The sequence below is a fragment of the Limulus polyphemus genome, unplaced genomic scaffold (assembly GCF_000517525.1).
Source record: "Limulus polyphemus unplaced genomic scaffold, Limulus_polyphemus-2.1.2 Scaffold3224, whole genome shotgun sequence".
Lineage (NCBI taxonomy): Eukaryota > Metazoa > Arthropoda > Merostomata > Xiphosura > Limulidae > Limulus > Limulus polyphemus.
The window spans coordinates 38,035-55,123 of NW_013668834.1; the positions used below are offsets into that span (position 1 = coordinate 38,035).

A 17,089-nucleotide genomic window follows, 5' to 3' on the forward strand; every position below is an offset into this window, starting at 1 on the left:
TGATAGCCTACCTGTACTAACATTATTACTAACCAAGTTTGAGTAGAGCTACTCTGTCATGTTCTAGTTGATAGCCTACTGACTAAACATTTATTACAACCAAGTTGAGTAGAGCTACTCTGCATGTTCTGTTGATAGCCTACTGACAAACATTTATTACAACCAAGTTGAGTAGAGCTACTCTGCATGTTCTGTTGATAGCCTACTGACAAACATTTATTACAAGAAGTATATTATATCAGTTAACAATAACAGTTATAGGAGTGTAGTAGGCCTTGCACAGTTTTGGTTGTAGCCATTGAGAACTTTATCAAGATCACTATACTGAAATACAGAAAATATCTTGTTCATAAATGCACACGAATTGGAGACTTTTATGCTTTTATCCCAATTCCATAAGGCAGGGAGAAGTGGCTAGTGTTTAGGAACATCAAACTGAAAATTCCACAGCTTCGATACGTTGATACAATGTGACAACTCAGCAAACCACACCATATTAGGTTAGCTTTTTTACCTCTGCACTTCTACTTCCATGCTAGGAGGTGACTGTGGTGTCTTGAAATTCCCAAAGGAATTGCTGATGGGGATGGTGGTGGTGCTGTTGTTGTTGTAGCCACAACCTGAATATGACGTAGAAGATGGGTAACAGTTCCCTGGAGGAGAATTACTCAATTTGTCAGATGCTGATAGTTTTGAGAAAGATAATAGCGTCTCAGGAAAATTTGGGGGCGTTGCAGGAGTGTTGGCTGGTGTACACATCTGGATAAATACAGAAAGATCTTAACAAGCTCAAATACATACCATCTGAACTCTCAGTAGTAAAGTCTTAGCACTATAGACCCTTCACATTAAAGACTCAACTATATCTATAGTTATGGTGTTATAAAGAGGAGTATTTGAGCACATACATATGTTTAATATCATGAATTATGCATGTTTAAACTCCAATTGAACAGCTGGATATATATCTTTTTTTTTAGGGGGAGGGGATAAAGTTTCTTCACTGTATTAAACTTTTTTCTTTTAAATAAATCTTATTTATTTCACCAAATTTGATTTTTAACTACTATTTCTAAGCTATTTGTGCGATAAACTGCTTGTGGGTCCATGACTTTATTGGGTCAAAGGATCCCTATTAACACATGAATCACACAAAAGTAAAATAAAGATATCATCAACACTGCAGTTAATCACACTAATTACTGCTATGGTCCTTTATGTATTTTACACAGGTTTGCTGTGGTCAGTTCTTTATCCCGAGTGTCGCAACAAGTAAAAACATAAAATTACTTTATATGATACAATTTGTAGATCCAACCTAGTGAACAGCTTAAAAACAAGTCATTACAATTTGAGGGTTAAAAAAATATTTCACAAACACACTATTATATACTTAGCTGATGCAACTGGAATCAAAAATTTAAATGGTGTTGTGAAGCCTTGTTTCTTATACCTTAAAAAAAAAGTTGATTTTTATAGAAAAATATGTTTGTGGTTATAAAAATGTATTTTATGTTTTTCTGTTAGATGATTATTGTGAATTTTTTTTAAAAATACATTGCACTAACTCTTAAGGAACTACTTTAGTACTGATTGTACTGATTAAATGGGCTAAGTTCCAAGACGTCATCAAAAATATTTACAGAGCATCCCCAACTAAAGTTGGAATTTCTCGAGAATTTTGTAGGCAACAAAGTTTTAATCCCGGTTCTATCTGAAATATGCAATTTCTGACACAATAAAAATGAACACTTTCTTTTTTATTTATTAAAACTTATTCATATTTTTAAACAAATTTTATTACAAAAACCCAATCACATACATGACCTCAATACTGTGGGCTGCAGTTAAAAGCATGACCTAACTGGCTTCTCAACACTGCATGCACACTGACCATTATGCACCATGTGCATCGACATCATGGTTTTAAGACTGTAACTCAAAACTACCTTGTTTTTGTGCCCGCCAGAACAGACAATGATTCAAGCCTGACTGACATCATATATTGAATAACTATCAATCTATCTAAAGTCAGATCATGTGATTAAAAAAAAAGTGATAGTAATTTTTCAGAGAAACAGACAGAAGAATTCAAATTACCAAGATAATACTATACATATCCTGAAATCCTTGTGGTCTTTATCCTTTCATTCTATAAAATGTTTATTATGTTTTACCTATGTATGATCTACATTATGTGATACACGTAACATATGTGTGCTTATTGTGGACTTACTTGCAAATGTAAGTCTTCTTATCAATTATAATTTGTTTATTATGTAGTTAACTATTTAAGTATTTTATTTCTTTAAATTTATAGATTTTAATACCTTTACATTTAGCTTCCGAATAGTACCGATGAAATGATTTCCCAAGTCATTTATGATAGAGTGACCTTCTGAGTAAGTCATGATTTACTGATCTTCTGAATATCAAAGTACTGATGTAATGATCTCCTAAATAAGTTATGATATAGTGACCTCCTGAACCAAAGCACTGACATAATGATCTCCTAAGTCAAAAATTTCTACATTACACAAATCTTTCTCATTCTACTTACGCAATGTTTCTGTGAACCTTACAAGTCTATCTTTTTTACCAGCCCATGATCTGGGACCATCATATCATTCATAAATACTGTACTGATTACCTTAGACACATCAGGAAATCCCCTCACATCAATATACAATTTAAAATACAAATAACTTGTCTCCAGTATTCATATCCAACCATCAGACACCTGAATGCTTATTTCATACAAATGACAGTAATTCAGATCTGCACTTTTGTATGTCATTTCTTATGTTTCTATACACAATAAATATACATTTTGTGAGCTTCACCCTATTGTAAAAACCAAATATTACATTAAGTAAAGTTAAAATAACAAAATAGCCAAAACTTGCAAGTAGTCCTATGTAGGGAGCATATATGTAATATATATGGACACACACAAACACACATATTCACTTTCAAGAATCTTATTATATACTGTGGATATAATATATTCAATGATTAATCACCTTATTCTACTTCTTGTTTTCATTCCCAAGTCGTTTTTTTTTACTTGATTTATAAGTGTTCTGAAAGCTATAAGAGTATCACATATTATGCAATAATGAACACGAAAAGCTTTGCAAGAGCAATCATGTTTAGTTGCAGAGTGTAATAAACCACAAAAAAAGAAATGCATATTGAATAACACAATATCAAGTTAATATTCTTCAATTGATCACATTTCACTCAGTTCCTAGGGATCAGATAACAAACAAAAGCTATAACAATTTTACATTTGTTTTTTGGAACATTAGAATTTTTTAAGTGACACCTGATGTATCAGTGTTTTAAATTCAAGAAACTGTGTAAAAATTAACTGTATATATGTACTCAGTAAGTGTTTTAATATTGAAAATATTACACTGTGTACTAAAAATGTATTTTAGATGTATTGTTTTCATTCCAGGATTTCAATCATGTTCAACATACAAAGGCAAAGAAAATCTTAAATGTTTCTAGGTGGTGTTCATAAAGTACACATGTACGTGTACAGTTTTGACATCTATATGCTTGAATTTACAAAAACATCAGTTTGGTTTATTAATTAATTGTAAGTCTGTGTTACTTTTGTAAGGGAGACTATACACAATCTAGATTTTTAGTATACTTAAACTGGTCTTTGTTCTCTACACTAGTGCTTTGCACTTCACTGACTCTTTTGGTGCAGGTCACTTGATCTCTTTCTTGGAAAGGTAAAACAGAGAAATGATGCACTGATCTAGTACTGGTTTTAGCCACGAACTCAGATTAAAGGCCAGAACTTTTTAAATGGTATTAAACTTTACACTGTTATTTGGGAAGAAAGAGTTTACCAGAAATCAAGGTCAGATAATAATAACAAAAAACGCCAGGGTTCTCATAAGTTATTGAAAATCAGTCAGGTCCAACAGAGGTAATAGCTGTTGCTTTTTTTGTCTTTAGTCCTAAAGGTTTTATGTGGTATGAAAGTTACACTATCCTTGGCTTTACTGATCATCATTAAAGCTTCTAGCTTGCATTTCAATTTTGGTATGAAAGCAGTGGATAAAAAAAAAAAAAGCAGGCTTTGGTAATAAGACACCTGGTTGTCATAAATGTAACTGCTTAACTGCTGCTGGACAAGGCTATTTATTAGCTAAAAAGTCTATTTTATAGAAATAATACAGCCTACAAAAAAAGGTATTTTGAGGCAACAAACTGATCAAGTAAATTAACAAGTTACAATAAGATTATTTGTGTTTGTTTGTTTTAGAGTAAAGCCACATTGGGCTATCTCCTGTGTCCATCACGGGGAATCAAACCCTGGATTTTAGCATGTAAATCCACAAACTTACAGCTGTCCCACCAGGGGACATTACAATCAGAATTATTAGATCTAAAACTCGATGGCTCTCTTGTCCAAAAAAATTCAATCACTGGGAATCAAACCCTGGATTTTAGCATGTAAATCCACAAACTTACAGCTGTTCCACCAGGGGACATTACAATCAGAATTATTAGATCTACAACTCGATGGCTCTCTTGTCCAAAAAATTCAATACCGAGACCTCAAGATGCAGAAGGTGCTGAGGATCAGAAGAAGGACAAAGAGGAGACAAAGGAGGAAGAGTAATAATGGCTGGAGACAATTTGTACCTGATGATGACAAAACCTTGTCGAAACGTTGTACATTTGCTGCTACGTTAAACTTATATTAAAAGTTTTTCTTCATTACCCATTCAAGCCGTCTCCAGCCATTATTAGTCTCAAAGTGGGTTCCTCAGTCACCGAAAAAGGAGGAAGAGATGAGAAAAGCCTTGTTTAAGAACTGGAATGATCCACTAAACGGCTGCAAATGGGGTACAGAGGTCTGAAAACAGAAATAATTGAGCCCCATGAGGTCTCAGTCAAATAGATATAAAGGAAGATAGTCATCAATGAGACATGCAACGGCAACTCGATGGAAGGGGAATGGAGAGAGAGGAAGAAAAGGGATGAGAGTTGGGAAAAGAGAGACAGGTGGAGGGTTTACGGGGGTCAAGGAACATGCATGGATTCTTGAAAAACCAAGGAAGAAAGGGTGGTTGGTGTTGGTTAGGAACACCAACAAAGACTTCAGGAAAAGAGAAGGAGCCAGACAGAGGTCACAGAGGTTAAGGAAGATGAACAGCAGAAAGAAGAATGTCACATCCAAAAAAAAAGTCAATACAACAGAGGAACCAAGTAAGCAGGGACACAGCAGAAGATTAAACTCTGGTCAAGGTATTGAAAAGTACCAGTCATAGATCTCCAGAAAACTATCTGGATCAAGGTGTAGGGTTTCAGAAAGAAGATGAAGAGAGGATAGGTAACAAAGGAGATGGGAAATAAAAAAGGCAAGGATATGAAAATGCATCACTAGAGAGATTATTAGAGAGAGGGAGTCAGACCCCAAGTGCATAAAAGAGACTCCAGGGATTGAGAATCCATGAATGGAAAAGGGGAACTCCCATAAGCTATGTCAAAGGAATCTGTGAGTGGAGAAGACAACGCATTTGAGAGTGTGAATAAAGCTGTTCCAGAAATGTATCAGTGTGTACACACATGTCTGAAAGAGGAGGAAAAACTAAATACTCCTCAGCCTGAAAAGCATGTAGTAAGGAACAGGGAAAATTAAAAAACAGAAAGTAAAGAACAAACCTGAAAAATCAAATCCACAAAGAGATGTGTAGGAGGAACATTGTCCTTTACAGGTAAAGAGAAGCCTAGTGCAAGTTCGGAAGTGGAAAGAGCTGATCAAAATTATCATCATTATTGTTGGATTCAGAAAGCAGGAATGCACTTCCAATGCAAGGACAGGGAGATAAGGCAATGAAGGCATTAACAAACCCATGACACCTTGGCAGTAACATCCTCCACAGTCAATCTGCCTCCAGTGGCCACAGACAAAGTAGGGTCAGTGTTAGCAACATCGCCAGAACCTCAGGAGGAGGAAATAGTCACCATCACTTGAGAATTCATTGTTATTAAAGGAATTTTCCTGAACAATTATTTTTATGTAGTAACTTAAAGAAGATGTAGGTTGAAATCAAATTCAATAAAATGAATGAAAGTTAACATTGGAATACAAGCAGCACAAATCTCACTACACTGAACAAAGTTTAAACTTTGAAAAACACATCTGTTGAAGACAGTGCTGAGGAAAAGAAGTTAATTTTAAGTGCTAATACATAAGTGCTAATACTTATGAAGATCTACTGTGCATGGAGGATGTGTCACCCTCTTACTGGTAGAGGGCTACTGTCACATGATCATTACATCAAGCATTAGTGCTGTTCACATTAAAATGTGTCTTAGATGGGAGAGAGCTCAAGGCTAGTGGCATGCACAAAATCTGAAAGGCAGATGTGTGAGGAATAGCTTCTTTGTGCTGAGAAGAAGGATGTTGTTTAAGATCTGAGAATTCCAACATCCACATGAAAATTGGAGAAAGATGTTTTACAGTTTCTTGTCAACTCTGGCTTAACTACAGATCTTACAATAACATAGTCTGATTGCTATTTTGGAAAGAGCAACTATATAAGAGCATGTTTGGACACTGACACCACTCTATTCACTAGTGCAACTATATATATGTGTATATTCAGAATCCAAGAGTATAACAATTAATCACTGAGGCATCCAACACTCAGAAATTTGACAGTCCAGTAATTTCTCATCAGTTACAATTACAAATGTTCAGGTTTGATCCTGTCATACTGTAACTGTCTCAAAAAGTGGTAAGGCCCAGATACTTCCACAGACCTGTGAGACACTGTGATTATATTAATCTAACTCAGTTAAACAGTGAACGTATTATGTTTGGTTACTGACAAATTGAACTGCTGTATGTCAAACTGCTGCAACATTTTATGTTAGCTAGTTACCTTTTGCATCTGAGCAGTAATCAGAGTTGTGGGGGTTACATAAAAGGATAAAATTATAGCATCAAGGTCTGAGTAATTTAGTGTGAGAAGTAGAGTTGGGCAATGAACCCGATTAAGTGATTATGAAAAATAATCAGTTAATCAAAGTTACAATTAAATTGATCAATGTTAAAAACATAATCAACTAACTGACATACTGCCATTATGATTTCTCATTACTATTTTCAATTAATTCAAGTTTCTTCAGCTTAATCATTAGTGTCCCAACTCATGAAAATAAATAACTAATTGAAATTCAGGTTTCCTATTATTATTATTTTTTCATATTCCAACTATCCAATTAATTGAAATACTGCCATTATGATTTATAATTATTATTATTATTTTTATTAATTCAAGTTTCCCCAACTTCAAAACAACATGACCAGGAGATTCACAGGGTTGCTTCGTGATTCTAATTGCCACAAAACATGCTCGCCCTTTCAGTCATGGACATTATATTGATTTTTTTTGTATTTGAGTTATGACAAATCCACTAAGACTTTGATTATTTGGTTGCCATTTTATGACACAAAGCAACAGGGCTATCTGTGCCAAACAACTGGTAAAAATTTCAAAGGTTAAAGATTATAAAATGTAAAAAGAAATCAAAACTAAACAAAGTTGAAAATCAGGTAGAAATATGTAAATAGAATTAAAAAGGCCTAAAACCTGCAAAAAGCGAAATACATGGTCAAGTTGGACAGTGTCATCATCACCAATGACACCGTCAATGTCAGGGGTAAACCCTTAGAAAGTGTATGCCAAAAATGGTGCAGCTGCTCATGGTCTTAATGACGGCATGGCAGTAAAATGTAGGCTATTGTGACTTGGGTCAGTACCAGATAAAAGAAAATGATGAGTTAAAAAACTGTGACTAATGCATAGCCTTGCCAGGACCACTTCCTCCTTCCGATCCTTACGGAAACAAAATGGCCAAAGAGCAAGAGAAGGTTTGAGCTGGAAAAGCTTGTTATGCCAACTGGTGCAAAGCCACTCCTTGAATAAAGGACTGTAGTCCATATATGGGACTGGCATAGCAGTAAAGGCACCAGAGCAGACGGACTTAGCTGCGGTGTCAGCGAACTCGTTCTCACGAATACCCACGTGGCCAGGTATCCAGAGAAACTGGATGGAAACAGAAGATAGAGAAATATGGGCCAGTTGTTGTTGAATATCGATGAGAACAGAGTGAGAACTAACATTAAGTGATTCCAGGGCCAGTAGAGAGCTAAGAGAGTCAGTGTAAATAGTACAATCTCTGTAATACATAGCTTTTACATGATCCAGAGCAAGATAAATGGTATACAACTCAGCAGTGAACACAGAAATTGTAGAGGGGATCCTATGAGTAACCACCGAGCCACAATAAACCATGGCAGAGCCCACAGAGTCAACTGATTTCGAACCATCCATATAAACGAGAATAGAAGAATGGTTCGAAAGATGTTCAGCAAAGAGAAGACGATACTTCCAATCAGGAATATCCGCCTTCTCGGCTGACTCAGGGGAAGGTCACATTCAGGGATGGCAATAAGCCATTGTGAAATAGGCTGATCATTGGGGACAGCAACGTCATCCAGTGACAGACCCAATTCAGCCAGTTGTGCCTGGATATGAAGGCCAAAGGTAGGAATTGCAGACCGTCTGTTCTGAAATAGCGCAGCCCACCAAGGAATAAAGACACAATCCCAGGTGATATGCTGTGGTGAAGAGTGAAGCTTGGTAGCATACTGCAGAGAAAGTTGCAAACAGCAGAGGGGAAGAGGAGGTTCGTGGGACTCAGACTGGACTGGAGGAATTGCAGACGATCTGTTCTGAAAGAGCACAGCCCACCAAGGAAGAAAGACACAATCCCAAGTGAGATGCTGTGATAAGGATTGAAGCTTGGTAGCATGCTGCAGAGAAAGTTGCAAACAGCAGAGATGAAGAGGACGTTCGTGGGACTCAGTGTACAAACACCGGACTGGAGAAGTAAGGAAAGCTCCCGTACAGAGCTGAAGATGGTGAATGGGGTTCAGAATCTTCAAGGTTGATGTCCTGACAGAACCATAGACCAGAGACTCATAGTCCAGTTTGGATCGAATAAGAGTTCAATAAATCTTGAGCATAGAACATCGATCCGCTCTCCACAAAGTGGAAAAGAGGACATGGAGTATGTTCAGTCCTTGTGCACTTGACTCATAGCTGCTTTATGTGAGGAATGAAAGTAAGTTTATGGTCAAAGACAAGCCCCAAGAACTTTGCTTCAGGGACTACGGGAAGAACAACAACAATCGGGGTGTAGACTCCATTGGTGGCAAAAGTGCATACAAACGGTTTTGGAAAAAGAAAAGATAAAACTGTTTGCTGTGGTCCACTTCAACAAGCAATTGAGGGCAGTCTGAAGCTGCTGCTCAATAAACCTCATGTTCAATGACTGACACATGAGATTTGGAAGTCGTAGACATAAGAGTCCTTTAGCAACAGTAGTACGAATTCTGTAGTGATAGCATTGATCTTGACACTGAAAAGTGTGACACAGCCCTGAGGGATTCCAAGTTCCTGTGTGAAAGAATGGGAAAGTGTCAAACCCACACAGACTCGGAATCACCTGTTGAGTAAAAAGTTCAGCAAAAAAGTGGGTAGATTGCCCCACAACCCATATGAGTGGAGGTCCCGCAAAATGCCGTACCTCCACGTAGCGTAGTAAGCCTTCTCAAGATCGAAGAAAACAAACCAAATGTTCCATCTTCAGAAAGGCTTCCCTGATCGAGGTTTCAAATCGAATCAGGTAGTCCACGGTGTAGTGCTGTCGACGGAACCCACACTGGGTGGGCATGAGGAGGTTGGTTGATTTAAGGAACCAAACAAGACAAGCATTAACCATCCTCTCTAAAACCTTATAGAGACAGCTAGTCAAAGCAATTGGATTATAATTAGAAGAAATCTTAGAAGGCATAGAGAAAGGAAGGACAATAGCCACTAAGACAACTAGCCAAGTTCCATAATTTTGAGCTGCTGGCCAGCAACACCCATTACCAACTCTTGAATTAATCTTTTATCAGCGAATAAGAGGATTGAACATGACATTATAATGCCCTTATGATGGAAAGGGCAAACATGTTTTGTGGCACCAGGTATCATAGTGATATGATACTCAAACCGTATTGTGAATCCATGATACAATTGTATCAATACATCGTCTGATATCATACAATTTATGTATCTTCATGAAACTTGGCAAGCTTTTAGTAAACATTACAGGTCTTTTGTACAGAAAATATCATAACTTCTAAGAAATAATTTTTGCTAAAAATTAATGATTCAATAAAGGAAGATGAGTATTGAGTACTACATGTTGTCTTCATTTCTTTTATCAAAAACATTACATGCAAAGTAACATAAATTAACAATAACACAATAGAGAGACAGATATTAACTTTTTTTTTATTTTACTTCTCTTGTCAGCTGCCATTTAGTTGATCAAACCTGAGAATTTGAAAAAACAACGTAAAGTGTGAAGTACTTAAATAACACAATATTAGTAATTGGATAATAAATTATAGAAAAGACTGTCAAACTTTGTAAGGAACTGTTGGTAAAACTTCTATATTTAGATATGTATCATATTGACTACTATGATGAGATATGCACCCCTAATATCTGCAATACTTAATTCTCATGGCAACTATGCTAAGTACCAAACAGTGCTACCCTGGAGATTATTATAATGTGATGTTCGAACTTATTTGTTGGTAAAGACAGTAGCCCAAGAGTTCTTCTAGCAAGCAGTTCAAAATTAAGGATGTAGCAGATAGCCTTAGTAATTTGCCATAACTCATATAAACTTGTACAGGTTCAGATACATATCAACTAAACTTACACACAACATACAAGCTATTACTACTTCCCTAGGAGTGACATTATGCATTAATTCTGCTTTTACACAACCAGCAAATGTGAGGGCATGGTCTAGTGGCCGTTAGATAAATAAGTAGACAAAGTGATGGCTGTTGCTTATGATTATCTTCTTTAGATTAACCTTATGGTTACGGGCTACTCCTCATATGGAGAATGATACACAGTTCAACAATACTTACAATAACTCTGAGCATTCTTAACATATCTTCACAACAATTGGTAAGATTTTGTTAAAGATTACAAGTATTTTCTACAAAAAGAATGAGTTTGTTTTAGTTAAATGTTTTCACTAAAGATTTGTTATTTTTGTACTGTAGTTATTTGCACTCAGACTCTGAATATTTCAAGTATTATCATCATATATTGTGCATTGAAATGCTTAAAATTAAAAATAGAAAAAATGTACGTGTATACCTTTTAATTTTTTGTTGAATAATCTTAAAAAATATTATTTCGATTATATTCTTAATTGCAAATTTTTACTTTGTTTCATATATAGTTTATTTTTGATGTTCTATTTTCCTTTTCTGTCCTTTAGCATTATTACTTATTGCAACACACATCAATGGGCAATATTAGGGTATCATAGGCAGAGACATTTTAGCCTTCATCAGAATGTTGGGACAATCGCCTGATGAACTGAGGCAGTTTGGCTTACATTGTAGAAAATTATTAAACCTTTATAATATGCATTTTAAAACATAAATAAAATACATAATTAACTGAAATATAAAAGTAAAACTTAAATACAATTTAATTATCTATCAAACTTACATACTTATAGATGAAAAATAATGCTAGTGCTAGCAAGGACAAAAGCAGCAACAATGCTAAGAGCAGATTGACAAGTTTGGAATTCTTCGTGTCAATTTCAAAGTAAATTCTTTGTGCCAATTTCAAAGTAACTATTAGGAGATTGTATTTTAAAACGTGGTCTTTGTATTGATCATAAACATCTAGCTCAACTAAGTATAATTGGCTGAGAAATCACAACTCTATGTGTTGAAAGTGGGCGAGGCATCTGTCAAGAATTCCAAGAAATGTACTCTAAGAAGCTTAAAAGAAAAATGTGTAAACAGAACAATTAACCTAGATTCTATTTATACATGGTAGGTCAGCGTATGTCAAGTTTAATAATTTTTCTTTAAGGTTTCTTTTGAAATAAAGGAATTAAATCTTAGATAATATAAAACTTTGAACTATAATGTAAACTTTAATGCTAATTTCAATGGCACACATTGCTACTAAGATCGCTTAATTGAATTTGGAATGTAACAAAGTAAAATCTTGTGACATGCATAGTGGGTTTGCTATTTGGCAATTAACCAAATTTTTTGTAAGGAAGATAGAAAATGGCATCCATAAATAGAAAGCTTTCTTTCTCGCTAGTGAATCAAATAAAGGGAAGCTGCACCACAGACCTCAAGTCTCAGTGGACACAGATGCTAAATGTGAAGTGCATTTCCTGTGCAAATTTGGCTGTGTATTTTGTCTTAATATGAAAAGCCAAGTTTGCCCCTGTATGAGAGTAGATGTTTAGAAGATCATAGAAAGAATTAAGGGAACTTAGAGACTTATACGTTTAACGTATTAACTTGCTTAGTTCAAACTTTAAGACTCTTTGTTTCAATTTGGTGAAACTTACAAGTTTGACATTCAGTTTATTTTTGTTCTTTAACTTGGAATTTTATAATATTAAGTTCAGCATTATTTTTCCTCGAGTTTAAAAGTAATGTTAATTAATACCTGTACAACCAATTAAATATATGAAGATACAAAGAAACTCTTTAAGAAAAAACAAAATACTAGAAACACTTATTGAGAAATGAGACACCACACACAACTTGGGATGTTTGACATGAATTAAACTATTAAAAATCTTGAAAAAGCTAACTGTTCTGGAATTTAATGAATGTTCATTAAATAAACAATTTACTAATCCCATACATATACAATTATATCTAAATACTTAAAACATCACAAACAAAAAAATTTAAATACTTACTGCATTAAAATGCCCATTCTGCTGGGAATAGTTTGGTACTGCAGCTTCTTGGAAAAAAATACTCAGTGCAGTCTAAGAAAAAAAAATCTATGTTAATGATCTAAGAAAAAATTAAATATGATGTATAAAGTCACACAATTAACTATTATGTTACATATCTAAATCATCCAGAATATGTAATACTTAAAACATTATTTTTGACACAATTAATGTAAAATTAGATTTGTGAAGAAAAGTAGCATGTAATCAAATGTGCAATATCAGCCTTGGTACAGGAATTTCCCTGACAAACAAAAGATATTGAGAAAATGGAAGTGCACATGTGTGAAAAGTAATTAGTATGGATGGGTAAAGTAATTCCAAAAAAAGTTAATAACTAGTGTGCATGCATTAAATCAAGTGAAAGATTTTGTTAGTACAGTCATTTTTTAATCTTAAAAACAATTACTCATGTGCACATGTAACAAAACAGTACATCATGTCTTCCCAGTATAATACCTTGACTAAATAGTTCACTTCATATTACATCATACATGATTCTTAAGACACACCTTGCCACTCCAAGAGACCCCCTTGAACCCACAGAAGACGTGTGTATCTTGGCCCTTGAGTTACAATGTACAACCACAAACTCCATAACAAAAGAAGTGTACAGTTTATACTAATACTTTCGTATATATATGTACCGTGAATGTAATTTCCTCATTGATCAGTCACTAATTAGATCAAAATTAAGATTTAATAATAACTCCGCAAAGAACAAACATCAAAGAAGCAAACTAAAAACCAATTTTACCAGTGGTTGATGGAGATTAAATCTGGTACATAGAGAATTGGTACAAGAGTAGCTGTATACTTGTGCCTCCATTGCAGTTAAATCAGTCAGTGAAGTCTCAGTTTCAAAACATTTCTTTAGGAACACGATTTTATTAACAAGGAGGATGAAACTAATATTTATTTTAACATTGGAAATGTCATACTCCTCTTTTCCCCCTTAATTTGAGCACTATGTCCACCTAAAGGAAGCACATATATCTCTGATATACCAGAAGTCAAAAGTATGTTATAAATACAACTTTATACCTCTTGATAGTTCATCAAAAACCTAAAACCCCAGCCAACATTCACAGCTCTAGAGACACACATCAGAAAACCTTGACACTTGAGGAAAACCTCTAGTAACCATACACAAAGTCAAACCCAACAAGTTCATAAACATTAATTAGGAAGTTCTTACATGTATGTACCTCATAGGATGGGCTGGAAGAGATCTACAACAAAAGAAACTAGCCATCAGTTAATCTGGTAAAACAATGTTTCCACTGGAAGTTAATTTACTCCCAAACTTTTTAATGTCTAATCTGTCCCCATCATTTCTGTTAAAGGTTGTCAACAGCTAGACTTGTGTCTCACAAGCAGGCATGATATCCTGGTACTCTCCTGGACCAACCCAGTAAAAACATAAGAAAAAGGAACAAAATCATTTTGTTGAACTCAAAGACTAATGATTTTTATAGCAAGCCACCCATCCTTCATAGGTTAGAATAGTCAAAGTGAACTGAAATGTTTAACCAAAAATATATCACACATATGTTCATTTTGTTTATTCTCACTATCATATGCAATCATGAAGATGGAGTGAGCATAATGTTAAAGTTGCAAAATTAATATCTGCTTGTTATACAATTGAGACAAACTCCTGTCCATCCACAAACAATGCTCCAGACCTTTAAAGCCTGTGCCATCACCAAATATATAGAAAGAAAAAGTAGAAAAGGTCCTTAACCAATATTTCTGGAACAGTATCTAAATGATATTGCCTGTAGCTGTGTTTCATCTTTGTTATCCTGAAATGAACCAAAACAGAAGTTTTTGTGACAATTCAGGAAATTCCAAAGATGTATTTGACTTGCAAGTTCACAGAGAGCCTGCCATACATTTATAGATTAACATATAATCTATTATGTTCCAGTGTTTCTGAAGTTGAACCTCAAAAGCCTCGAAATACTAGTTTAAAACATTTTTACACATTTAATTCTTTTTGTCTGTCAAAAAGAAATGCACCCAATTTCTTTGCTGAAAAGTGTTTAGACTGAAATATAAAACATGATATTGGACAACAGAATATCTCTGAAATATATATTACTTTCCCAAATTCATATTAACAATTTGTTTTTGTTCTAAACCTGTTTTTTTTATATCTGCTTTTTACACATTTAATTTTTTTTGATGAAATATTTTACACTGTACTGGACAAAGAAATATTTTCTCTGAAATTAATATTACTCTTCCAAATTCATATAGAGGCTGTTATTTAGTAGTTGTAGCTTTGTTCATTTTCAAGGTTAAAACTCGCAGCTTTCTCAATATAGTTATAAACTAAATCTGATTTAAGTATATTCAGTATATGACACACCTTGTTTCTGTGCAGAAGATTTTACAGTGCCTTAAAACTTAAATCGGATTTAACTTAAGTTTTTACGAAAGCTGCAAGTTTAACCTTATACTATAGTTATACTGTCAGTGTCATTATAATTTATATACTGATGACATAATGATAATGTGATAAACGCCGTTAATAACGATGTATTGTACGAATAATGCACTTTTTCACTTTCATTGTTTCAGTAAAATAACAAGTTATAACTTATGCATTTCATTCTTTAAAATTTAACCTAACGTTAGATTGGTTTCTGCAACGGCATAAATAATGCATACTGCCATATTTGGTTCGTAAAATTTAAAGACGATCAGTTTGGGAAATGTCAACTTACTTCAAATTGCCAATGTGCCGCTTGAAGTAACTGCTTTGCTTGTTTTCTTGCACATCCAGCGGCCAGAACAAATTGATTTATCATAACTTGTTCTCTCAATGAATCCATGTTAGAGAAGATTGAAAAGATACTTCAACTTTTAGATCTCCCTGAATTACTTTATATCCATCCAGTTACATTGTTTTGTCACTACAATCATAACACACACTACTATATCTGCTATATGACGTCATGTCCTTGAATGCAGTTGGTAGCGTGTTTTCTACTGTTTACAAACAAGTAAATTATATAGTTCTTATAACAATACAAAACAAGTTTTGAAACAACTACTCAACCGAGTCTTTGTTTACGCGAGAAGCACAAAAAATTATGATGTGAAAATTAAAATGTGTAGTTTTCGAATATATAAAACAAATCACGAAATGGAATAATATAAAAATTTTCCTAACACAGCACTCCGTTTTTTTTTCTTTTTCCGATGACATTTTGGGTTAATGCCTTTGGCTTTTTCGTGTTCCAGTTCTAAGTTAGACACAAAATTATGGCTTACATAATCGGAAAAAAAGATAATTAAAAACTACACAAAAGCGCATTTGTCGATAGATGTTATAACCAAATAATAGTGTTTTTGAAATATTGTACAATAAATCATCATAAGCAGGAGTGTCGAGAGCCAGAATGGGCCCCGGGGCAAACATCCTCGCTGGACCCCCTTTTTTTTCTACATTTTAAAGAACTTATGAAAAAGAATATCCTAAATTAGAACAGAAACGAGCTCATAAACAAGGCAAAATGATAACAACAGGCGCTTTTAGCTCACAGTATAAGCGTAAAAACGTTAATAGAGTAACAACAGATTTCATTCGCCCGGGCCCCTGGGCAGTTAGTCCCTTTGCCCCTATCGGCGGGCCTTTATATAAGAAAAACTTGATGACAAATGGTAAATTGTGTTATACATAGCAACAGCACGTACAATGGTTGTTGCCTGTGTTACACAAAGCAAATTAACATTATGAGGCATAAACAATTTCGAGTATTTGTAATGTGAAATCAACATGAGTAAACATTTGCAAATTCTCAATACATATACATATAATTTAACTTAAGGACAACAGGGGATCTGCTGGTCCATTTAGGCCGTCTCATCTACTCTAAAATAAGTATATAAAATCTCAAAGCTAACCCTTATAATTCAAATATTTATCAAGTCTTCCCTTAAATTAACTGCTTCCACCACATCTGAAGGCAACCCATTTCCAATGTCAACTACCCTATTAAAAAATGAAGCTTAGCTAAAAATAACTTCTACCCTGCCAAAATGTATATTTGTGTCTCCTAGTCTTACCATACTACCAATAAATGCGAAAAAGAGATAATGCATCAACATTATTAATTCCCTTATCAATCTTGAACACTTTAATCAAATCGCTCTAAACCCTCTTTTTTTT

At 34.5% G+C, this 17,089-nt stretch overlaps 1 protein-coding gene across 1 annotated transcript; it reads right to left on the bottom strand.

Moving 5' to 3' along the window:
• Positions 1 to 72: 72 nt before the first annotated feature.
• Positions 73 to 15,884, bottom strand: LOC106468927 (UBA-like domain-containing protein 2). Its single transcript, XM_013929378.2, has 3 exons — positions 15,642 to 15,884; positions 12,868 to 12,939; positions 73 to 759 (listed from the first exon to the last, which is right to left on the bottom strand). The coding sequence occupies exons 1-3, from the start codon at positions 15,747 to 15,749 to the stop codon at positions 511 to 513; spliced, it is 429 nt and encodes a 142-aa protein (XP_013784832.1). The 5' UTR covers positions 15,750 to 15,884; the 3' UTR covers positions 73 to 510.
• Between the last annotated feature and the right edge of the window lie 1,205 nt (positions 15,885 to 17,089).

Coding starts and splice junctions, on each gene's coding strand:
- LOC106468927 (XM_013929378.2), bottom strand. CDS start 15,749: ATGGATTCATTGAGAGAACAAGTTATGATAAATCAATTTGTTCTGGCC. Junction 12,940..15,641: donor CGGCACATTGGCAATTTGAA/GTAAGTTGACAT, acceptor TTTTTTTCTTAG/ACTGCACTGAGTATTTTTTT. Junction 760..12,867: donor AGAATGGGCATTTTAATGCA/GTAAGTATTTAA, acceptor GTATTTATCCAG/ATGTGTACACCAGCCAACAC.